Source organism: Embiotoca jacksoni, unplaced genomic scaffold (genome assembly GCF_022577435.1).
Source record: "Embiotoca jacksoni isolate LCO1_2020_lvr unplaced genomic scaffold, fEmbJac1.0.p SCAF_13, whole genome shotgun sequence".
NCBI classification, from domain to species: domain Eukaryota; kingdom Metazoa; phylum Chordata; class Actinopteri; family Embiotocidae; genus Embiotoca; species Embiotoca jacksoni.
Window position 1 is genome coordinate 14,077,528 of NW_027185263.1, and position 26,633 is coordinate 14,104,160.

Consider the following 26,633-nt stretch of genomic DNA (forward strand, 5'->3'; position numbering starts at 1 on the left):
AAATGTCGCCAACTAATTCATCCTCAAGTTGCACCAAAGAGCACCTGACCTCATTAGAGCCAGTATACCTGGTGCATTTGACCATCCGCTGTTAAATGGCATCCTCGCAGGCAGCACTGTGCTGCAGGTTGATGGTAGCACTTCTATTTTAGCACTGTGAATATGACTGAGAAGTGTAAATCACAGCTATTATATCATCTGCTCTATTCAGCCACAGAGGAATGTGGTGGGAGATGATCGTTCCACATGTTGGCCCCAGTGGGAAGCAGAATGACAGAGCGGAGAAGTGACAATGAACAGGGCAGTTCATTTATGAAACCCTGGAGAATAAAATGTGACCTCGGGCTGCACATTTCATACTGTAATATATTTTTTTTTAAATCAGGATTTATGCTTCCACACTTTAACAAACTTTATTGTGTTATTGTGTCTTTTATGTGGAATATTAAAGCTCAGCAGTTAAAGTGCTTACTTTGCAAACCCTGCTCACAGGTATATTATCTAACCAATCAGACGTCACTCTGACCGACTGCTCAGTGGAAGGTTAGCCGCATTATCTACAGTGGCCCAGAGAGGTCAACACTGCAACTGGAGAAAACACATTCAACTAGATTAATCACAACAACAACAAAAAATAGAGCAAACATTTCCATACATTTGGCAACACAGGTGCAGTAAGAAAAGACTGCTTCATGTGCAGAAAATAAAACCAACTATAAAAATACAACTAAATACTGAAACGCTGCTAGACAACAAGAGAAATATTCCCAGAGAGCACTAAAAAGTGATGTGACGTTTCATAAAGTCAATGTTAAAACAAACAAATGGAAAACTTACATCTTAGCCTATTTTCCAACATTACTGATGGATCGACACGGTATCACGCCAAAGCGTGTCATACACCTTGTCAGTCCAGTACGGATACTGTGTCACTGTCATATGTTTTGCATCACCTGGGCGTGAAAAGCACCAAAAACCACATGGCTGGGTTTAGGAAAAGATATTTGTTTGGGGTAAATGTAACATGGTCTCAATTTGATAAATGTTAGGCACCAAAACGACTTGATTACAGTTTGTGATTGGATTCAAATAAGTAATTTTACTTAACCAGTGTTATACACATCACACAAGTTACTTAAGGTGTGTTACGCAAGTTAAATAAATTATGGGAGTAATTTACTTAAAAGACTTAAGTCACTTAAAAGAAATCCATGTTGACTTTGCTTTCTCACAAAGTCAAACATCATTCCACCAAGTGAAAGCCTTTTATTTGTTCAGTCCAACCAGTTTCCTCCTTTTAACATGGTTTGTACTTTGTCACATGACCTTTGTAACACACACACACAGCTTCTCCAACCCTGGTTAAACATGCGTGTACTTTTCACGCCTGGACGAGGGAAAACGTGACCCTGATATGGTATCCTCTTGTGGACTGAACGAGGTACTGCACACTTTTGCTGGATGGACAGTCAACTTCAGCGACTTCATGACTATTTGTAATCTATACCTGCAGCTCATTTCTTTATTTTGTTGTTTTTTTTCCTGAATGCTGCCCCTATAATCTCTAACTGTTTTTGTGATTTGCTTGTTTTGTCTATTTGCATGTTTTCTCCAGTTGCAGATCACTGAGCGCGCAGGGTCATTGTAATTATCTGCGCGGGCATAAATAATTTTGATTTACCTTGATTGCAGCGGCTGCATCCATCGTGATTTCAAATATGATGCAAACAGTTCCCACTATTTTTTTTTTCTAGGTGGTAAACCAGGGAAGACTGCTCACAGTGCAAGGTCTGTGAGCAGGTGGGACACTCGTTCAGGTAAGTGATGTTGCTGCTGAATTTTTTAAATGTAATTTTTCAGGGCTGTGAGCACCACAAACACAATTCCATTTACTTTCATTGTAGCGAGGGGGAAGCAGAAATCTTCGATATATATATATCACCAAAAACTATCTTCATGGCTAGATACCATCAGGGATGAATCAGAAACAATACTGTGTCTTTTTTTGTTTTTTTGTTTCTTTTTTATGAGATGGGTGCACAGACCCTTTAATTCAGTTCAATTTTAGATATATCCTATATTCCTTTTCAGACAGGTCTTGTCTACTCTAAAGCAAGTTAAAATTCCAGGTACATCGGATGCAGTGAGAATTTGTCAATTGAAAATGTTCTAGCTCAATAGAGATAATACTAATTATGCAAACAATACATTTTAGCTATAATTGCACAGCTAAAATTCTACTTAAAGCATGTTAAAGCGTAGACAGGAAAGGCTGATAATTTCTTCAGTAAACACAAGAAGAAGGGAAAAAGAACAGAAACAAGCACAGCTATCCACAACAAAGTTAATCAGGCTTGCCTGAAAACTGAAGCTTCAGTGGATGTCTAATTGGATTAAACCAAAACAGAGGATGTGTTTTGTGTGCTGCTGTTGTGATGGCTTGACCTCTAATGGCAGTCCCTTTTTCTAATTTCTTCAGATCCCCCAATCAGACTAAGACTAATGACTACTGGCATATCTGACACCCGGTGGCCAGACAGTTTTCTCGAGAGTGACTTCTAAGTTAAAACTGAGGGGAGAATTGGTCAAGGTCATTCTGAAAGGCGAAGTGGCTCCAGCAGCGTAAAACTCGCGCAAATCACAGACTGTCTGGCTTGCCGCTCTCTCCTCCGGGGGACATTTAACCCACTCCTGCAATGACCTTTCGAGGCAGGAAGTGCCGTCGCTTCAGAGGTTTATGTGGCAACGTACCTGCCAGGACAGCTGATGACACATTTCAAACAGGACGTGCAAGCACCTTGGCGCTTTTGAGGAGTGTTAAAAGCAGAGGAGAGGGAGAAGGGCTTACAGCTCCCCTCAGGCTGATGCTAATCTCATCCATACAGCTACACAGGCCATCCCTACTGTAACCTAGCATGTTGTTCCGTGTCTAGAAAGCTGTAATCAACTCTCACACTCTATTACCAGGAGTAAAAAGCGGAGGAACTAAACAGTAATCGGTTGTCCGATGCTAAACACGGTGTTTACAGCTTTAATCTGAGTCATAAAAATGTATTAAGAACAAGGTGCCAAAGTCATGCTGTCTCTAAAGAAGAAAGTAGACCCCCTCCTGTGCCAATCAGGAACAAATATGTCTTTTGTTTTGAGTGCCAATTGTAGTGCACTATCAGGCCAATCACTGAATTTTTGAGAACATTGTGGCAAGATACACAATGTCCCTATGCTGCGTGAAATTAACTGAGCAAATGGACGGAGACCGATCCATAGTCCTGTTATAATGGGGTCATAACAACGGTGGCTACGATTATTCGTCTCAAACTACTGTGCCTCTCATTTCACTATTTTTACAAACACATTACTGTCAAACTAAGGAGCAGATTCGACCTCGGTAGAGATGCCTCTGTAGCACTGAGTGTTTCAGGATCAATTAATTGTGTGTGAGAAGCTGTGTGTGTGTGTGTTTGTAGGTCAGCTTTTTAAGCACTGCCTATCATCCGAGAGGCTGTGAGCCATCAATGACTAATGTGTCAGGCTGTCACAGTCAAGGACCTACCATATGGTGCCACTACCCCCCATTTAAACTAATGGCTGGGCTAGGAGGAACAGCACAGCTAACTATCCACAAAGTCTAAGTGTCAATAGTGAGGATGCGAACCGTAAACGGTTTTCTTAATCAATCTCTGGCCATATCAGCAATTAATAACAATTAAACCATGAAAGCTTATAAAATAGAAAACGCATGCTTTTCTATGAAGAAAATGACGAGCATTTTTTGGCTGCAAAACCTGAGTAAATAAGGTTTTTGAGTCATTAACTAAGTGAACCCCAGTAAACTGACTGAGCATTAATGACACACAGCTTGTGTAGAATTGCATACTTACATACTAACACTTAATACTTAGAGTGCATAAGTACATTCACACTGACGAGTATGGAAACATGCAGTGCACTACAAATACCCGGATGATGCACAATTTAGTGTGAAACAGGGGAAAGCAGGGACCACCAACCTAAAGTATTTTCAAACTGTGGCATCTGAGGAAGCTTTTGCGGAACACAAGTACCACCATACTGCTGTTGGGTAGAAGCCATCAGTATGTTTATTGTATGTGTTAAACAGAGGGCATGAAAACACATTTATTTCTGGGCAAAATAATTAAAGCTAGCAGATATGTTGGCAGGTGATGCGTTCAAGTGCTACGGTTATTTCTAGTAACTGCAGAGCGGCAGTGTGGGATTTGAGACAACACAACCTTGTCAAAATTCAAGTACTAGATGAGTAAGTGCACTAACATCTCAGAGTACTGTATGTTAGTGTACTAAGGTAAGTATGTCATGTTTGTTTTTGTTTTTTTCAGAGAACCACCAGAAGGAATGAATAAAAACATTATTGATGTTAACTTAATAAGAGACGTTGACGTTGAATGGGAGTCTATGGAGTCAGAGGTTTTTTGGGCCCAGCCCCTGGTGGCCCACTGGGGTACTACACTACAGGTGCTTCCTCATTGGCTTCATTTTCAGTCTTTGGGACACCCTGATAATTCTGATTCATCAAAAGTCTTATGAATGACTTTCTGGTCGCCAATGAATCGTTGACACAGCTTGTCTGTCGTCTAAGTAAGAGCACAGGATGAGCTGAGCAATGTGCTGTGCCAATTATAGCAGGCTCAGACTGTTGAAGGAGACCCACAGGCAAAGCAGAGCAGTGGCCACCTCTCCCAGGAAGTCCTCCAATTACCGCCCAGCAGTGCAGAGTCTGGTTGACTCATGAGAACACGACATACATGAAAAAGCTCATAGATATGTCTGTCTTTCTGGCATTGTCTGAAATCCCTTCTCTGCTTTTGTGACTTATAATTTAATATTTCCCCGTCACCTCTATTTTGTCTCGCTTCCTCCATTTGTTTCTCTTAAACTGAAAGTAATTCCAAAGATATCGATTGAGAGAAATTGAGGTGGAGTTTTTTTTTTTTTTACAGTATTGCCTTTCAAACTGAGCCTCCTCTTTGTATGAGTCAGATGCAGCTGATGTGACCTAACCTTGCCACCACATGGTGACTACTGTGCCAGCCCTACTTCCCTTCCTGCTGATGAGACGCCGGCCATGACAGTCCATCAGCGTCTCACCCTGGTAGGAGGCACTCCAGTGCTCTTTTGTTTTCCCCCCACTTAAATCTCCCCAAAGTCACTTTCAAAGTCTCTATTTAATAATCAGCTGGTGAGGAGATGTGTCACGGGTCAAGCTGGCTAATGCAGTAATAAAGCTATCAGTGGCTAATTAGCTAACTTCCACCCCAAAACACATTGGCATCAGTTACATTACTTAGCTGGAGGTCAGGCTAGGAAAGAACGATGTCACTGTCTGGCTAATAATGGCAGACAGAGGATGATGATGATGATGATGATATCATTATTGATGATATTATTTATCAGTATTATTATTATCACTATTGATATTATCATTATATAGCTTATGCGATTTCAGATTTTTGAATATATACTAATGCAATAACTAATAATAAACACCAATAATAAATGTTAAAGGGTGTTATACATTTTACAAAAAGAGGTGTCTAATAAATCATAATCTAAATCCTCTTGAAAAAAACCGAATTAATAATAATAATTAATTAATAATATCTATAGATTCATTATATGTTTGTCGTTCTTATCATGTGGAGGTTGAAGGTTTGCTATTTATAGCTTTACTGAAGTTGGAAAATGCTCTGGGGTATTATGACTGCTGTGTGTAATACAAGAATCAGTCCACTAGAAGATACCGTGTCACGTTTTGCCCCTCCGGGTCGAATAAGGAGGTGATGTGGAAAAGTACAAAAAGTGATGAATGTCAGCGCAGGAAGGAGGTCGGAGGCGTTTAGATGGAGCAAACACAGGACGACTGGGGTTCGAGTCCACGAGACAGCAAAGGTCAAAGTGGGTTTATTTACATTAACGTGGAAAAACGTCAACAGGCACATTACATACATTACATGAACATATTTATTTTACGTAAACATATAGTAAATATATGTGACGTACACGTGACGTTACTTAAATCAGAACTACGATCTTGTCCTAAGCCACATGGTTTTGCTGCCTTAGGTACTTTGTTTGTTTACGTGCAGGTGAGGCAAAAAGTGACACCGGCATGGTATCCTCTAGTGGAGTGACAGTTATATTACACGCTTTCGCATAATATTGGGTTGCATAGTTAATTATAACTTAAGGCAGCAAATGCGTTGCTACATAACACACATAAATCAAATCATTTTCACACCGTGTTTGTATTTTTGCTGAAACTTGAATGTGTTGCGCTGCACACGGCCACATTTCTCTGCACTAGATAAGGTATGTCACACCGCACACGTGTACAAGATTAGCGGTGATGGTGGAGGCCATGTCCAAGCTGTTCACTGGGACTTCTATTTGCCAATGAAACCTGGGACGCTTTTCCAGCGACAGAGCCTTGGCCCCATTCAAACCTCGCAGAAGCGAGTGTGTCAGCCATGCAAAATGGAGAGCAGATGTGGTATATGGGCAGAGTAATATAGTCTTACGCTGTCTCCACTGCACCTGATGATATGGAGCCAATAGGGGCATTTGTCAAATGCAATCAGGTGTGATGGAGGGGAGAGATAAAGGGGGAGATAGAGGAGGAGGGAGGGAGGGAGCGGGGGACTGAACAGCTTGAGCCCTGTCAAACTCTCTATAGAGCATCAGCTGTGGGGAGAGACAAAGACCCAAACATGCACCCACTAGTATCACTCCCAACAAACCCTAATCACACAAGTGAGGATTTCAAAATCTGTTGAACACACCACTCTGAAGATTTTTTTTTTTTTTTTTTTTTTTTTAACTGTGGATGATTTAAAGCGCACACTGAAATGTTACGTTAAAAAAAAAAAAAATGCAACTCAAATGCAAAAAAATGTCTAAAATGCCACAAGGTCAGATTTTAATCAAAGGTAAGAGACACTCAGCTCTTAATTTATGTGTGAACTATGGATCTATCTCCTTTCTGCTGCTCTTTTCTAAGCCTATAAAAAGGTCCACGAGGTCAGAATAAAGGCCAGCCGAGTCCCCTCAGTAGGGCACTTCAATGGTAAGTCTGAATCTGATTTACAGTTTGGCCACATGTGCGAGCTGCCGATGCCTGGGCGGCCAGCCAGCCAGAGCGGGAAAGTGGAGGAGTGTGTCAGTGAGGCTGCAGGTAGTAATGAATGTCGACACGATCGCAGTAGTCTGAGCATAAAAATAGTTTTTTTTTTTTTTTTTTTAATATTGGCAGAATCATATTAATAACAAAGCATTCATAAATATCAGCAGTTAGAGATAAGATCTGAATCAAACAGCTCTGTACGCGGGGTTTTTGTCTGATTTGACCAAAACAGCCTTAACTGGATTTTTGATCCACATCAGTGACGTTACTTCATAAACTCCTTTCACACTGGCAACTTTATCGCCTTTATGTAAATTGTAGCTTGCACCTTTTTCATATGTGTTTTATCCTCAAACCAGATGGCAGTGTGGCAATTTAGTTAAATGATTCCTAATTAAAAGAAGAACAACGTCGCTGGAAAATCTGCAATAAAACAAATCTCTCTTTTTTTTCCCTCCACATTAAACCAATATACAGAAATAATTCTGATGTATGCGCCATGTTGCTCATTAAAATCTGCTGCACCATGAGATGAATTTCATGCAGAGGAAATACTATTCGCTTTATAAAACACATGAACCACCATCATGTGTTCGTCGTCATTATTTTTTGAGAAATAAAAGCCTAGAAGAAGTAAGAAAATTGCCCGAGGTGAAAGCAAAAGGTGAAACACAGCAAACACAGACTTAAACGGATAGAAACCGGCTGTATGAATTCAAGTTAAAGATACTGGGATTGACATTCAAAACTTGGAGTCAATGCAAATGCCTACATATAACAGTCAGTAGATTAAAAAAAAATGTTGTGAACATGGCTGAAGTTAAATTAATCCAAAACCGTGTTTGAAGTCCCACACGCTGGGTTTTCTTGGTCAAAATACAGAAAAAGAAAAAGAAAGATCCGATGTGCAGAGACTCTTTGGAATCCCCAGAACCTGGACGAGCACACAGCTGTGCCTTGGTTGGCTGAAGGAAAACAAGCAGGGCACACTGCCACATCTGGATTATACACTGGAGCCAGGTATTGAACTTGGACAAACCACACAGCTACATGCTTTAAATGGCCAATCTATGGCAGTAAAGACGCGGCATAAAAGCACATGCAATGCAGCGAATGGCCAATACAAACACACTGTTTGTGTAGCAGGTGGCTAACTTTTATTTCCAGAAACAAATGAACAAAAAGGTTGCGCGTGTCTCTTTGAATGACTTTGCTTTGTGCTGTTCAGCTGAAGCAGACACACTTCGGTGGGCGTATTAAGACGTACTACAACAGTTTCAGCGTGTCAGATTCATTCGCAAATCAACTCCGCATTAAACAAGGTTTGAGCCAAAGCGGGGCCGGCACGAGCAGATGGTAAAATGACGATTACTTCCCGAGTCTGGTGTGTCGACAAACAATGTACTCAATTCACACAAAACACTCGACTGCCGGCGCCAACTTAAAAGGATCACACGTTCTATTTGTTTGTCTGCTCAGTCTTGCTCAGCGTGTCAAAAACAAATCAATGAATTTGATGCCAGCAGGCACAAAAGGTCGAAAGTATATCTTCTTTACATTCTAGATTACAAAAGTATTTCACGAAAGGATTACCGTAACCCTTTTTCGGTGACTTTTATTTTGAAAGAGCAATGATGACGGATCCAATTCTCCAGTTTTTTTCGAGAGCCTTTTTGTCGTTGAAATATTTGTATTTATTTTTTTACACACACAAATGTCCTGATATTCAACACAGTGAGCTGGAAGCTGGAAGACCCGCTTGCAGATGATTTAATGCAATCAACTCGTAACTTGAGCTCGATACCGCCTGTCCCATTCTGTGTTCACCTCGTGTTACATTAACATGAAGTTCTGATTAAATCAAAATTAAAGCTGTTTCAAATGTAATTCTGGTATTTTTCTTTTTTTTAAATATTCTAACTATTTTATCAATGTGTTGTCTTGTGCTTACGTTGATCGGTTGTTATGTATTTAATTCATATTTTCAAATTACATTTTTAACATGTTTTTTGTTTCTTTACATCTGTTTTATGTCAATCACTTTGTAATTGTCTTGCCATAAAGCACTTTGAGCTGCATTTCTTCTGAGAGGGGCTGTTAACAAGGGAAAATAATGTTTATTATTATCATCATTAACAGTACCAGCCACTATCACCCACCCACTCATACTACAACATAGAGTGCTTGCTGAGCATTAAAGACTTGCTTTTAACCTGAACAAATTCTGTCTATTTTTTTGGAGGGCATTTGATTGTCCTCTGTTTTTCCAACTTGCTAAAAAAGAACCGAAAAAAAACTAAAACAAAGAGAAGACAAGCAAGTGACACTAATTTGGTCAAGCCAATTCAATGAATTTAATGAAATACAATTTCTGCTGGGACAATATTCACACCAGTTGGTCTGAGTGTCAGTGAGAGGGAACATTAACATATTTCTGTCCATCATGAACACATCCACCGCAGTTGGCTTCAACAAAAACACTAGAGGGAGAGAAAAGCTGCGATATGCTTCTAAGACGGTCGCGTATTGCAATATACAGTCCAGTTTACTGACACACACCCCGCACTGTCCACATCATTTTATTTTAGCAGCTAAATCATCTTTAAAAACGGACGACTGCTCCTTGGTGGCTTTTACAATGTGTGTTCAGCTGGAAGAGACGGATGCTGGGCTGGCAGTGGGCTTATCAACAACAAGTTGAGGCAACCCTCCAGGAGGCGAGACGGAGGGAAGGATAAAAATCTATGCTTCTGCTCAACTAACCATCAAACCTAATTACCTGTGGATAGGACTTATGGGCCACATGTTGGGTTCAAAGTTTCCTGATCAGGAAGTGACTTGGAAGGGAGCTTTTGGTGTGTGTGTGTGTGTGTGTGTAAGCCTGGTCAATGTGTCCGTGACCAAAAGATTAAGCTGAAAGACAAGGCTTGGTGCCAGATCTTGGCTCTATGCCATTAGTTCAATCAAGCAGACTTATTTAGCTTTTAGACAATTCGACCAGAACCCTGAGATACCACTTCAGAAAATAAGCTAAAGATTATTCATAGCATGGCAGCTAAGATAGGGATCTGTCACTCTCCGGGATCGCATGCACGTCCGCTCGCTCGCTCGCTCTCTGCATTATTCATTTCCGAGGAGTAAGCACACTGTTTAGAAAATACAAACACAAAAAGGCATAGAAATCACAGTAAATCAAACACAGGAGGTCAGTGGAGCCAAGGCAAATGGCTGGAAACATAATGACTGCCATGCAGACACATAGGGACAGCCACTTGTGCGGCGCTAGCAGTATTTCTGCCTTATAAATGATCCTAAACATTAAAGAAACAACAAGGAGACGCTTCACTTTAATTCCAAACTCAACCTAATAACCCAAAATAGCTGCTTTTTAACAACCAGAGAAATGTCTCAAGTAATTACTGATCACCTCAATACACTGCTGAGAGTCACTGACAAGTCTGGCTGACATTATATTAAATTTACCTTTGCACTTATCTTTGAATCTTCTGCATATTCTTCCACATTTTCTGGATACATGTATATTATGTGTACACCTCTCCACGTTTGTTAAATAGAAAAAGCTCAACATGACGGACACGTTTAACTGGTTGAAATGTAACATTTATGCCGTCATCTACCTTATCTGTTTCTTCATCATTATCGCCTCCTTCCCCTCTCAGAGTCTTGTAAAGGGTTATTTACGCAATAAAAATTGCCCTCTATCTAATTAAAACAGGTTGATCTGCTGATACAAGGTGGGACAGAGATACACAACAATCTACTATCTTATTTTAGTTTGATTCTGATATTATTGTCAGGGATTTAAGATGATCATTAGTCCATGGTGAGTGTCCCTGCAGGTCAGTGTCTACCTCTGGTCTTTAGCTATTGTACCGCAGGTGTGACGCTCGTACGGTCGAAAATATTTAAAAACGAGCGCCTAAAGAATTTGCTTCAATTCTGAGTGTTTAAAGCAAAACGACCCACAGCGTGAAGACGACTGATGCCAGGTGAATGTTGACACGGCTGGAAAGAGGAAGGCTGGCTGCCTCCCCCTGTTTATAGTGTTTGTCCCAATCTAATCTAAGGTGTTGGCTGCAGCCTTATATTGAATGGATAGACATCAATCTTCTTATCTAAGTCTGTCCTCTAGAAAGCAAATGAGCACGTTTCACCAAATGTCGAACTATTCCTTCGAGGAAGGTTTTTATTTCACCTCAAATGCGGCTGACAAGTGACTGTCAAAATCATTGTTCAATCATTGTTCATTTTCTCTGCACCAGGTAGATCCCTGAAAGCGATCATGTAAGTTGCCGCCCGTGACGGTTGCCTCAAGTAAGAGTGAGCTTTTGTTAATGTGAGAGGGGGACATGTGCTTCCTTCAATCATCACGAGAAGACTTTAGGAAGAAAGAAACAGCGAGCGGGCCATTACTTAACGGCTACTTCACCCATTCAAGACAAACTGGGAATTGTTTAAACGGTTCAGGATCATAAGCAAAGCCAACATAATATGTTGCCAAATACAATATGTCGGGCCAAATCTTGATATTGGTTCAAATAAATTGACACTATTTAAAAAAAAAAAAAAAAAAAGATGCTGCCTGATTCAAATAATGAAAGTAAATCACAAAAGTTGAATGCAGTTTAATCAACCACGATAGTTAAAATATACATTTTAAAAAAGGCACGTAGTACATGTACGTGTCTGTTTGTTTGACACTAGGAATGTCCCAATCAAGTTGTTTTTTTTGCCCCTAATCACAGGCCAAGTCATTTAATATCAAGTATTTAGGTTAGGTTAAGTTAGGTTAGGTAGTTACTTTATTAATACCCGAGGGGAAATTTTTTCGCTACAGCAGCATACAGAAGCATTTACCGATACAGAGTCCCGATCTGATACTTCCATTTTATTCTCGATAATACAGTTGCACAGTACACATTTCAGATTCATTAAGGTTATTAAAATCAATCCATTCCATATGCCTGACTATTAAAACAGGTCTGTAACGCATTGACAAAAAATAGCCTCCATCCAAGCTGATCTTTAAATGTTTTTTTTTTCAAATTTGTATTTTTTTTATTTTTTACAAAATACCAAAGTAAACAAATGAAAAAATATTCTTTATTATAATTACACTTCGTGCAACATTGGATATTATGTATTATGGTTAAGAAAATATCCACGTAAACAATTAAAAATTTGTCTTTACAGGCAGCTCTTAACTCTACTTAGTGCCTCATTGTGGCAAAAAGATACTCACGATGAATATTATGATCACAATTCCACTTTGAATTGGTGTCATCATTTTAAAATGTGACGGTGACAAAAAAATATAAACCACAATTATCACAGTTACCTGAGTGATGTCACTGTTTTCAGTGGAGTGTTCATTCCTTAGGTGCCATATCAAATTAGTCATAATGAACGCAGCTATGTCGGTATCAACTCGCAAAATGCTCGCTGAGCAGACACGACATGAGGCTGTTCTGCTGCTTTCGTTTCCGATTTTAAAACATTTCCACACTGCACACATTTTAGCTGCACGTGTGCCACATGTCAGAGTACACTTCTGCATTCAGTCACACAATGCGCTCTCCGTTTATGACACCCGAGCGACAGCTGATGCGAAACAAAGGATCGGGTTAATTATAGCTCAGTGTAGCCGATACCGATCAGTTATAAAAATAAAAAAAAACGAACTGACACCAAACTTTGAAATTACATCCAGCTCTCTGGTTTGCAAATGTGTGACTTGGACCACAGAACTCCGCCATAATGACAATGTCTGCTTCTGGTAAAACTTGGATTAGGGGTATGGTCAGGGTAGGTCTTAGAAGTCCAAAAGAAAGCCTTTCCAATGAGAATCCCCCTCTAGGAACACACCATAATATAACATAGCATTAGCTACTTTTCATCTACTTGGGTTGTTTCGTGTGTCGGAGAAATTAGGACTTTGATTAGCTCCATTAACTAAACGCATACAAATAAGTGGACTCATTTTAAACTTGAATCATTAACGTCGGGCAAATAATCAGAGGTCAATTTACATCTGAGTAAATGCTCTTTGCAAAGCTATGTAAACAACATGTAAACAGTTTCTGTGCCTCTTCCTCTGTAACACGCAGCAGATGAGGACTGAGTCACTTTACAGAACGTGTGTTGCCACTATAAGTGAACAAATTAATCGACACCCACTGTGTGTAAACTCTTATACCCCGAGCTGTGTCCCAACAAAGCTGTAGATGAGCTGTTAACACAATGCAACACATGCAGGAGAATTTATAGAGGCTTTAGAAAGATGGATTTTACCGAAACATTTAAGGTTGCGGTTCTAGGAGTGGTAATCTTGGTGGGGGGGGGGGATCACAGGTCCAGACATTTATCGTTGCCAGGGGCTGAATCTCCACAACTTTGTCTCGCTGACTGTCCTGAAGTGACGCCATAAGTTTGATAATTCTGGGATAATTACCTTGACGATTGAATGAATGAATACCTGGCACACATTTCTCTTATTATTTGAAATAAACTGTAACATAGACAAAGAGGGATTGGCATGGAGTTTTGTGCAGACACTCCCATTTCCCAGAAGATGAATCCTAATGCCTTTTGTGATCCCTGCACTATTTAATCTTGCATTGTTAAATCATATTTTCAATTTGTCCACAGCAGCATGGAAACATTAGTTTAAAGCATCGCTCTTCCTACAGTGACTACAACGTCATCAAGCTGCCAGTGTGGTAGTCAGCGCTTCTTGTTTGTTGTTCTGAACTTAAAAACTGCAGAAACTTCTGAATATATCTATATATATAAAATTAAAATAAAACATGTCTGAAAAGAGCTGTATAAGAGATAGGACACTTAAACAAGTTTAAAAAAAAAAAAGAAAAGAAAACTAGAACTACTGCATCCACGTCTTTTGCTGAAACTCAGTTTTTCATTGCAATTACCCCATTTTGTTTGGCCTACTTACTCTGCTCCAGCTAAATATTACTGCATGTAATGAGCCTGTCACTACCAATGTTGGACTTTGCAGTCGCATCAAAATGAAACCTAACAAGCAAATTTCAAATAACTGTATTTAAGACAGTGGACGACTTTAGATAATCCAACACTCTTAAACAGGCCCGAGGAAACCCAGATCTGCACACACACACACACACACACACACACACACACACACACACACACACACACACACACACACAGAGGAAGGTGCAGTAAGTGTTTTAGATAAGTGAAACCTTTTGAGACTTCATTAGCCCCTCCACATCAAAACCACAGAACATCGTGTACATTTCCATGGAAGAACAGTTACCCGGCGATATCGAGAAGGCAGCGCGTGGGAGGCACTCCTAGCATGAGCTGGAGCTGCCTGTGGACCTGGTCACACTGCAGTAGGTGGCTGAAGAAGCACCGGCAAAGGGCTACTTGAAGTCGACACTTCTAATGAATTCACACGGCACCGTATAAAAGAAAATAAACGGTCAGTGTTGCGGGATGTCAGTCATCGCTCACTGCAAAGTTTCTCTCTTTTAATATGACTGGATATTTTTCAAAGTGCCATTTCAACCAAAGGTCATTTGTATTAAGAGGATATTATTTGAATCTGATTTCTGCTTGTTCTTTTATCCAGACCGCAAACTGACAGTCGGGATAAAAGCTCATTCTTTTACTGCTTTTCTCAAGAGAGAGAGAGAGAGAGAGAGAGAGAGAGAGAGAAGTGTGTGTACTTATTTTGCAAAGACCTGCTGCAGGAATTGGAGCCATCTAGTAGCACATTAAACTGCCTATTAAAGAAAAAATATATATATATTTTTTTGTTTAACTGCATGCCTCGAAAATGTGAATACAGCATCAGAGCTGCAGGTTAAACTCAAGCATTTCTATTGTCATTGCCTTGCTGCTCAGGCATTTGGGATAAATCCATCCAGAGGAGGGGGGGGGGGAAGAAAAAAAAAAAAAAAGCCTTCACCAAATGTCTCCAGATCTCTAAAGCTCTGCGTGTATCGGCTCGGATGTTCAGAGAGCTTCGTGCTTCGTCATCGTTTGAGCTGTACTGTGTCGACTGCCTGTTCTCCAGGTGGTGCTGAGTCATGGTTCATGCTCACTGGTTTCCTTCAGTGGGGGGATATTCACTGTGAGGCACTGGCAACCCTCTGTTAAGCAAAATGTCAGATGAGGATAAAAAGTTTTTTTTTTTTTTTTTTTTTGGGGGGGGGGGGTTTGCTGGAGGGGTTGAAGAGCAGTTTTGCCTCCTCTTTAAAATCCGATCGGATGAGCGGTGAAAGTTGACACCGCTGTTTAGTTTCTCATTCGGCTGTGACGCGCTGAAACACCAGGTCCGTCAGTCAGGGCGACTTCAGCCTGTCCGCTTTAAACCTATCTATCTATCTATCTATCTATCTATCTATCTATCTATCTATCTAGCTATCTATCTAGCTATCTATCTAGCTATCTATCTAGCTATCTATCTAAAGAAGACTTAGAAAGCATGTATCAAAACATATTTCATATCCGTCCAAAATATAATCTCTTCTTCATCTCAGAAGTGCTCTCCCACATGAGATTCCTGCAGCTTGCGAAGCTGAAGTGTCCACCTCCACACCAGCCTGATGGTGACACTGCTGCAAATTACTCATGACACTTCCTCTGATGACATTTTTAAAACCGCTTCCCCCGTTGAATGGCATCTGTAGCGCCCCCCCCCCCCTCCAAAACCACCACCATCAACACTCTACCCCAACACACACATTAATCCCCCCCCCCCCCACACACACACACACACACCCACCTCCCTTCCATCCATGTCACAATAGCGCGGCAGAGATTGCTGCCTCCTGCCTTCACCTGATTGACCCCTTTGAGCAGGTGCTGGATCCGATCCAATCACAGTCAATCTTCTTTAAACATTTCATTCTTTAAGCAGAACAGGGGCTCAAAATTCCATCATTCAATGACCCGATCAGTCGCCGATAACACAATCAAGCCAATCCCGGCTTATCCCGTGGGAGCCATTTCAGGGAGGGACAGCTGGGAGATGAGACTACAGACCTACAGAAAGGTGTCAATCTCCCCCCTGATCCACAGCTCTCTTTTTGAGACGCTGTATTGCAACAGCATCTAGTTGCTCAAGTAGCCCGCCTGATATTGTGGTATTCTTATGGCTCAGCAATAGTCAAAAATCTATTAAAGCTTTTGTTAAAGGTCTTAGCCTTTAAGTAAAAATTTAGTAATCTGCAGTAAAGGCACTTGCATTAACACGAGTCCATGTTCTCTCTCATACAAAGACGCGCACGCGCGCACACACGCACACACACACACACACACACACACACACACAAAAACACTCTCAGATCTGAAATAGATCTCAATTCTTTAGCGGCCATTTAAAAGCCACTCTATTGGAAATGTTGCTGGGCCACTGGGCAAATAAAGGTCAAGGGGGATATGAAATAGTTTGTGTAACTGGCCCTTCCCCCCCTCACCCCCACCCCTCCCCCATCTCCATGTGTGTCCCTGCAGCAGCCATATCCACATTCATAGCCAATTCGTTTATATTGCACTGCCCTTCTCGCTGCTAGTCTCAGTCACTAACTACAAGTGACTGCAATGAGATTGAAGCCTCTGGCTAAATCTCCAGTGCAAGGCACATGCTCCATCATTGCTGCTCTGATCACTCCTTATAATCACTGCAACCGGACGATATCCTCAACTGATTGGGCGAGTCGCGGCAGAGAGGAAACAATCACACAATGTCAGCCGGTGATGGACACCGAGACGTTGGAGTGGTGGTCACCGCGAGCGACAATGTAAATGCATGCAAATGTGCACCTGCACCAGGCGAGGAAGTGGAATGAAGGACTGTGGCCTTTTGATTAGGTTCTTTTTTTTTTTTTTTTTTTCCCCCTCATTCAAAGTGTATTTTTCTCCTGCATTAATCATTCATGTTTGCTAATTCAGCCTATGAACATGTCGAACAGGCGAACAAGTCCAAAGTGCAATTAATGTGCACCTTGACAGGTTCTATTTTTAACGCACTGTATGGGTTCTTGCAGGAGCTCAACTGTTTTGACACCCAAGGTAAAATTTTATACTGCAATCAAACAGATAAGACAAGAAGAATGACACTGGTGATTTGTAATCTCTGCACAGAGATTCAAATGCACTCTGTGAGGCGAACATACAAAAATATCCACCGATATCATTTTTGTCACTTTTTTTCTTCGAATACCTGAAAACCTTTAAAGGCCCTGGGCAGGTATGCTAAATTAATTCATACGGTCTTCACAGGTGGTCACACAGAGTTATTTTTCTGCCATTTACAAAATCTAAGGGCACGCAAAATGTCAGCCGTGGTATTAGATTACCAAAGCCCCGGAACAAATTTCATGCACTAACCAAGGAATCTTTTCCTGATGCTTTTTTTATCATTTCGATTCTTCCTCTCATCTGTTTCCTCTCAGCAGAAGTATAAAAGAAGTGTGCGGATAGTTCCCCCGCCAAAAGGTGAAACATTCGAGAAACAGCAGCTGTAGGCAAGGAAAGGACACGCTGTGTTCTGACAATGATCTCTTTCCTTCAGCTCGCTCATCCTTCCAGTGTCCTCCAACAGATGTCATCACTCTAGTCTGCTGACTGTCTTTTTTTTTTTTTTGTCTTTACTATAAGACTATAGTCTGATTTCATTCCTATATAATAATCTATGTGTCTACCTTTATCCCCCCCCTGAGCCCAGTGGCAGTGAACTAGTTAAGCTGCTGCTCCTCCTCCTCCTCCTCCTCGTCCTCTTCTTCCCCCCATTGAGCTCCACCTCTAGGATCTGGCTCTAGACCAGTGGAGCATGAGAACCAGGACTGCCCGGACATAAAGGGCCAATTGTGGCAGCCCAGTGACATGGAAGCAAGTAGCTGCTGATGGAACTAAAAGTCAGCTCGCAGGCCTGCGTGGCGAAGCCCGAGCTGACGGACGGGAGTGCGGGAAAGTGAGTCAGGGATCTGCAGTTGTTTCAGCTCAAGCCAAATAAGGGCACTACGAGATGCACTCAAAGCCGATTACAATAAACCAATGAGGAAGCATTAGCCAGCCACAGCTAATTATGCCTTTAACTGTGGTGAGAGCTCTTTTCATGCATTGCTGGCACGTCACATCCAAATTTAAAAAGGTGCCATCACACCAACACCCATCCTTAATTAAGCAGTGGATGCATTGTTAAAGGATGTTTGATTTCAATGGGAAAAAGGATATGCTGGCATACAAAATAATAATGATACACATATGAAAACATGAGATGCAGCATTTATATTCTTACATTAAAACTTAACTTTTTGTGTAAAACCTTAGACGAGTAACACTTTGCAAGGTACATCTGCTGTTCTTAAGCTGCCTGTGACCTTTTGACCCCGGGCTGAGCACATTGTCCAAACGACTCAAAGGGTATACAGTCATTATACCTAATAATACAGATCTTTTAAGTGCTGCCACCTCTGTGAGCTGATATTTAGGGGTGCTTCTGCTTGATTTTCGTTTTTTTGCAGGGGGGGTGTTGTTGTTCATTGCAGCCGCTTGTCATCGCTTGTTTGCTCGGTAAGCAAAATGCATGTTTTTGACCAGGCATGGTGGGCTGTGTGAAGCCACTGCCATATCTTCAGCTGTTTGCTTGTCACAATCAATATTTATTTGTCTTTACTGTCAGCAGAGGAGCCAAACTGATGCTGCCGGCTTCCTTTAAGGCTCAAATGCGTGAACGCTACGAAGCCCCAGATGCTGGAGATGTGGTCTAAACCCCAGTGAGGCTGTTGGAATGGCAGGTGGGCGCTGGGCACCGATATCGGACTGAGAATTTTCTATCGTAACAATACCTTTTACGTCATCTTCATGATGAGATAACAACACGGGATGCAATGGAACTGCTAAAACGTTGGTTATTGTGACAACACTGTGCAGGGCAGTAACAAAAGCCGTCTGCTGGAGGTGCTTCTACTTGTTATGCAAACCATAGACAAAGGCAAAGGCAGCATTGGCAAAGGTAAATGCATAAAAAAAAAAAACGCTTACAAATGACTGTGCATATTGCAAAGATAACAACATTAGCAGATAAAAAAAACTGCAACAAAATGCAAACTAGCGAGGCTTACATGAGGGGGGGGGGGGAAATCCCTGTAATATCTACGGGCCGACGTTGTCTTTTCTTACAATTTACAAGTCTGCACAATAGCACATAATAGCGCAAACTGCACACTGATTAATTTGACTTTATTGCAAGACAAAAATAGCAGCAGCCTCCAGTTAAGAGTCCTTGAATAAAAAGGGAGGCCAGGCAATGCTGATAAGATTGTCTCATCTGGCTTGCAGGGCTAAAGTGCAGCGGGCTGCCTGAGAAAAAAAAAGAAAAAAGAAAAGGAAGGCAGGATGTGGCTACTATTAGGCAGGTAATGGGATCCATCTGAGATGCATTAGAATCAGTCAAACACAACCATACTTCAGTTCTGTTCAAATGACTGTCACAATCACTTCAAATGCACACCTTCGCCCCGTACTGTATATCTGTCAAAAAAAACAAAAAAAAAACAGCATCTGAACACTGGCTGTGCAGCGGCTCCTCTGAAGTTGTGCCAGGCTCGGGCATGTGCTCTTTCCTAATGGTGACGGCTGGGAGAGTGGCAGTGAGACTGATGTGCATGAGAGCTGTCAGCCTCTCTCCCCCTCCCCATAACAAATGCCACATCTCCCCCTGACAGAATGGAGACAGGGAGGGGAGGGGCTGAGGTGGCGGTGGAGTGGGAAGGGAGGGTGGGGGGGGGGGGGTGAGTGTGTGTGTGTGTGTGTGTGTGGGAGGGGCGGGGGGGGAAGAGAGTTGCAGGAGGTTACAGACAGAACCTGTGACCCAATTGTGGCCACACCAGCTGTTTCCCCTCCACTCCCCCCCAACCACCGCCATCTCCGTAGACCACATCCTGCTAATTGGCCTACGCTGCCGAGCACCGCGCGCACACGCACACGCAGAACCTGCTGAATAATATCAGTAAAACGGCTTGTTCCCAGTGAGGAGGAACATTTGCTGGTGCCTTAAGCTGTAGTTGTGTGATGATTGATAAGTGCTTCAAAAAACAGACTTCCCAGATATATAAATGACTAGCTGCCCTGCCACCACGCGGGTTAATGTCCCCCTTGACATGCACATAGGCTGACAGACAGAACGGCAGACTTGACGACTGACTGACAGACTGTCACACACACTGCCACCAAGATTCTATGAAGGGGAAACTGAATTAATTGGTTTTTCCTTCTGTGGATAAGTCTGCAAAGTGGTGTGTACGTGGCGATAATGGTAGGTTGCACTGACAGGCAGGTTATTTAATAAATCCTGGGATGTGTACGGCACAAAGAAAGGACACACACACACACACTAAACAGAAAGAAGCTCTTTTTTTTTTTTTTTTGCTCGTCCGCCGTAGCCCACAATACCTACTCTGATTTTCTTTTCTTTTCTTTCTTTTTCTTTTTCTTTTTTTAACCGAAGACACTCAAATCTGCTCATAAACACACAGACACGCACACATAGCCCTAATCACGCACCCCCATAAATACACTTAATCGCTGACACACTCACGCATGACAAGAGCAGTACTGCAAACACATCGAAGCATGCACAAGTAGGCTATAAAAGCACACACAGAAACATGCACAAGATCTTGCTCAATCAGTCTGATTTGTTTGTTTCCTCCTAAGCATTTGAGGATTCCTCAAGGAGGAAAAAAACTTTGTATAATCAAGTCAATTATGTCATTCAATCAAGTCGAAAATCATTTCGAGCCCTTTCTCGCATCCATTGATTGCAAAGTCGTGCCGACTATTTGCTGGCTGCGTTCTATTGTGCAAATAAGCCGTCTTTATTTGAAGCGGCGGGGCCGGGCCGCGGCGAGGTCTCCAATGTCACTTCCGCGCAAAAGGGAGCAAAACAAAGTCCTTCACCTTGCTGCGCTTTCCAGTCCAGAAAATAACACTGGGCTTTAGAGGGGAGAGCTAGTTGCATTTTGTCAAAAAAAGAAAAAAAAAAAAAATCAGTTTCCATTAATTTATAACAGCTCTTTTGTCTCCTTCAGGACATGGAACATTATGTGCCCATGAAAAATCCATCCTCACTAAAATTGTTTAAACTCAAGGTCAAGTGCTGATGTTACGGCGACTGTATCAGCTGAAGGTGACCTTGACTGATGTGGAATATGACATGAGGGAAATGGATCTGCGCTCAGTGTGGGGAAATTATCTGTGAAATGCTGCCACTGTATCAAAGCCTGTTTGTGTGTGCGCACATGCTTGAGAGTTAGTGAGAGTGTGTGTGTGTGTGTGTGTGTGTGTGTGTGTGTGTGTGTGTGTGTGTGTGTGTGTGTGTGTGTGTGTGTGTGTGTGTGCGTGTGTGTTGTATGTCCTTGTATGGAAGGGTGTGCATGTATGCCTCACTCAGCTGGGGGTACTGGTCATGAGAACAGCAGGCAGCAGCATGCAGGAACAAACAAAATGAACTGTTCTTTTATAACACATACAATGTTGTCACAATACACAGAACCGTAAAGATATAGAATTGATTCCACCATAAGTTATATTTGTGATGTCATGCTATCAGTCCTTGGTTTTGTGGGGTTTTTTTGCAGGGGGAGGGGGATGGGGGGTGTTGTTGTTCATTGCAGCTGCTTGTCATTGCTTGTTTGCTCTGTAAGCAAAATGCATGTTGTTGACCAGGCATGGTGGGCTGTGTGAAGCCACTGCCATATCTTCAGCTGTTTGCTTGTCACAGTCGATATTTACTTGTCTTTACTGTCAGCAGAGGAGCCAAACTGATGCTGCCGGCTTCTTTTAAGGCTCAAATTTGAGATTGCTATAAGGCCTGAGGTGTTGGAAATGTGGTTTAAATCGACTGGCCCAGCCTCGGGACACACAATTATTCCTCAGTCATTAAGACGCGAGCCAAATTTTTGAGCCACTTAAATGTATTTAACAAAGTCAGTGCTGTAAAACTAAATGCCTGAATGAAATAAACAATTAAAGTGCAAATAGGGATTAAACCCAATGAGATAAAAAGGAAGACTTACCTTGGTCTATTTTATGCTTTTCAAAAAAAACAACTTTAAACTGGTGATGCTCATCAAGTTTCAACACTCTAAATTAAGCTGTATAAAATATGAAATATAAAGGCAGACTTGTCTAATCCTGGCCCCCATCGCAGCCCAAACGCTGCAATCAACTACTGATGTGACAATGTTGTTACCGTCATACCAACGGCAAAAAAGAAACGTTTGACTTTTTATTTCACACACACAGGTCTGTGATCCACTCGAGAAATTTCCTGCGCCCCATTTTTGGGTCCCCGACCCACCAGTTGAGAACCACTAGTCTAAGTCACAGTGGGACTGTTGGATTGACAGCGGTGGCTGTGCTCTGATTGTGGACTGAGGCTTTAATGAATTTCCAATTATCAAATTAACTTTCATGGTATCTTCATGATGATTAGATTCCATCGAACATCAAACGAAGCAGCAATTAAGCAGCAACCAACCATGATGATGCTGTTCTGAAGCCTTTGGACTGTTGCCATCTTGCTTTGTTTGGAGCCAGAAGTGACCATATTTGGACGGGCCGGGGAGGAGCGACCTGACTGAGAGTTCAATGGGAGTCTACGGAGCCGGAGGCTTTTTTTTGGAGCCAGCGGCCCTCTGTGGTACGGCAGCGTAAGGTACTTAATTTGTCGGACCTGGAAGCTACGTCCATTTTGATATACAGTCAATGGCAGCAATGCAATGGAATCAAAGGGAGCTAAAATGTTGGTTATTGTGACAACATGATAAAGGGTAGTAACAAAAATCAGTCTTACCTTCCCAAACTGTTCAAAATACTGCTTCACATCTTCCACTACTGTATTGGCTGACAAGCCACCCACAAATATTTTCTTTGTTCTTGTGACCATCTGGAGGAAAAAGGGCAAAAAAGGAGAAGGTTAGTGACACAACTTCAAATGCTTTGCACAACACCTTTAATGAGACTCCAAACACAGTGAGTGAGCAGCACCTGTGATGGAGGATATAAAGGAGCTGGGACACAGAAATGCACACGCTCACACAATAAAACGTTGTTATTATAGTGTTAAACAAGGTCACAAGGACAGAGGGTTTTGGCAGGAAAGAAATACCGCAACTAAGAAGAGCACTTCTGTGAATTTCTCTCACAATGGCATTTCAAATGGAAACACTAATCAAAACAGGCTGTCACAGAATTAAAGACCTCCATTTCATCCTTAAAAGTTTCTGTTTATCTTCGCAAAACTTTAAAAAAAACAAAAAACAACAGAAATAATTTATGGACTCTCCAAAAAAAAACAAAAAAAACAACAATTAATGAGTGCTAGAAGATGGAATCAGAGTGCATTAAAGCCTCATTTAGTTTCAAACAGCAAGAATATTAAGGATTATTACCCACAGCATCAAAAAGGGCACAAACATCTGCTGCGGAGCACATGCTAAATTTAGGAGGACGATTTCTCTGAGAAAAACAGGAACAATTCAACACCAGTAGGAGTGAAACATTTTCTTTTCTTTTTGCACAGAAGGTTGCAGTAAATACAAATTTGTGCCGTGAACTATTGAAACGGTATTTATGTCGCAACATTTTACAACAGAGCCGATGTTATCCCAAACATTTATTAAAACACCCCGTGTTGATTTCTTTCCTTTCACAATGAACCTGTAAATCAGAACATTTGATGTGACAGTACAAAGAAGTGCGCGTTATTTTGGCGCGATTGTTTTCATTCTATTGTAAGTACAGGAGTGGAACGCCGAGCAGGCGCCTCGTATCTCTCTGTGGCATCTGCGATGTCACTACGGTTATTGCTTTGGCCTGATGTGACTGCGGTGAAAGGCCGCTCCAACACCGCGAGGAGAAGGACTTTGACCTCAGCCTGTTTCCAACGACCTCCGGTAATAGACACACAAAGGTGAGCGCGCCGCGAGCGATTGTGCATGCGCAATGTACACAGAGTCAGCATTAACAGCTATTGTCTGATCCGTTCATCTCCGTCACTGCCTATTGGTCTAATTGGGCGAAATGATATGGGAGAATGAATGCCAAAAGCGAGTGGAACAACAATCTCAAACTTGTTTTTCTTGCACCTGTTTGCACAAAGAACAGGCTTACTGTATATCACTGTAACGCCGAAGACAAATTTTCCAAATTAAAATCTTTCCTGTAAAGTACTTAAATCTACAACACAAATTGAGAATTCACTAATGTGATTTTTGATGCACTCCTCTGTAATCTTACTGACAAACAACAACAACAACAACAACAACAACAACAACAAAAAGGCAGCAGAGAAAGTCACAGCTCTGATCTCCTTCAGCTCAAACAAAAATAAATGTGTGTGTGTGTGGGGGGGGGGGGGGGGGAGCGCGGGATAAACATACTCTCGAGATGCTCGGCAAACAATCAAGAAGGCTGAAAGACTCTACCTTGATCAAAATTGCTGACCGAAACACTTTCGATCTATGAAAGAGGCTTAACGCTGAGAAAAAAAAGAAGCAACGTTCAGCTCGAGCTGAAGTAACCATCTGTCAAGTGTTTTCCAGGTGCACACAGTCTCACAGGCACACAGCCTCCCACACATGGGTCCTCGCTCACACTTTGGGTTTTTTTTTTTCTCTAAAAATTTTGTCCTTATGTGATTTTTTTTTTCTTCCTATTAATCCAACTTCCTTACAAAAAAAGAAAGATGTAAGAAAATAGCAACAAAAAAAAAAAACATTGATACACAAGTGCTTTTATGAATGAAAATAATTTGTAATGTATTTCACACGTCTACATTCATTCTCCCTTACAGCTCCAATTTAAAGGTGAAAGAGAGATAAGAGCGCAGCGCACCGCGCGCACTTGAGGGCCGGGGGTGCTGGCAACCGCAAGAGGGGTGTAATAAAATATGAAATAATAAAATATAATTAAATATTACACTGACATGAGCAATGCGTTTCACTCGGCGCTTCATCAGCTTCATGAGAATGTGAAATGGGCCAAAGGCTTAAATATGCAAACACGGCTTGTGTAGTAATTAGCGGAGGCATGCAGATGTCTAAATAGGCCTGACCGTCTCGGGCAATTAATATAGGTGCAAACATCATCCCAAAAACACCTTGGAAAAATACACAGGGAAGAAAATGGAAAGACGGTCGGTGATATTACGGGATCAAAGTTTAAGAAATGTCTTGACTCTACGCGGCTCGGACGATTCAAAGCTGAGCCTGAGATCTCGCCAGATCAATTCACAGGAAAATAAACTCTTGATCTCTCTTTTGATGTCTGCGTCCCCTCGTGGTGGTAAAGATCTAAGAATAACGGCTGGTTCCATTTCCACGTCCATCCAGCAGTTGTATTTCCTGCTCTGTAAAAAAAAAAAAGTGTTACGGGCCTCTCGGTGAATCTTACTGCACTGATGTTTCCATTTGCCTGCTTCGCAACGTTGCGGCGATGCAAAGTATCAGGCTGCCAAATCAGGGTTATAACACACTGGCCGGGACCCGGCAGCTGCATCGTCCTGTGCCCCCCACCTCCTCCTCCTCCTCCTCCCCCTCCTCCTCCTCCTCCCAACATCATGCCTCGGGCCTCCGGGGTTATCAGCCTCGGATGCTGCCGCCGGCAACCCCGAGCCAGACAGCTGCTGATAAACTGGCTGCACGAGTATTTATCAACATCACTCACTTTTATCATTGCCAATCTAGGTACCAAAAAATAAATAAATAAATAAACAAGTCAATGTTCATCTCTGCTCGCCTCTCCACATCAGCTGTTTGTCTTGCGTCCCCCTTCCGGGCCACCCCGTCCCCCCCGGGTCATATTTCAGCCTTGTTCCGTCAGGCTGACGCCAGTCGAGCTTTCGAGCCTCGTCGTTACACGTTGACGCGTGTGCCCAGCGGCTGACGGGGATTTGCCCGAGTCGCGGTACAAACGCAACCACTTCCTTTATTTTTGTTTTCTCTCCGTGGCGACGAGGGCGAGACGAAGCGCGCGCGCGTCTCGCTACGAACGAGGGTAAACAAACTGGTTCCAACTCGTGACTTGTCGGACCTCAAAAATTCAGCACCGATGGCCGTTGTCAAACAGAAACGTATCGATTCAGTGGTTGAACCTGCAGTCGCAGCGCCGCTGTTGACAAGCAGGCGGTGCGGACACACACACGCCGCAGCCGTGACAACGCCACGCACGCGGTGCGGACACACACACGCCGCAGCCGTGACAACGCCACGCACGCGGTGCGGACACACACACGCCGCAGCCGTGACAACGCCACGCACGCGGTGCGGACACACACACGCCGCAGCCGTGACAACGCCACGCACGCGGTGTGTCCGAGGCCTTTAAAAACGGTGTCCGGCGGAAGCAGACGTCCCAGAACTAACCCGGAGGGTTAAAAGCGGGTCCGTGAGGTTGG

General features: G+C 42.3%; 1 protein-coding gene across 12 annotated transcripts in view; it reads right to left on the minus strand.

The window, feature by feature from the left end:
- Window positions 1–26,633, minus strand: part of msi2b (musashi RNA-binding protein 2b) — a 242,859-nt gene that overhangs the window by 142,476 nt on the left and 73,750 nt on the right. For all 12 annotated transcript variants that reach the window (XM_069146799.1, XM_069146795.1, XM_069146791.1 and 9 more), the window contains exon 6: window positions 23,031–23,123. In XM_069146799.1, the coding sequence (XP_069002900.1) occupies window positions 23,031–23,123 (93 nt within the window). The remainder of the gene's footprint in view (window positions 1–23,030; window positions 23,124–26,633) is intronic.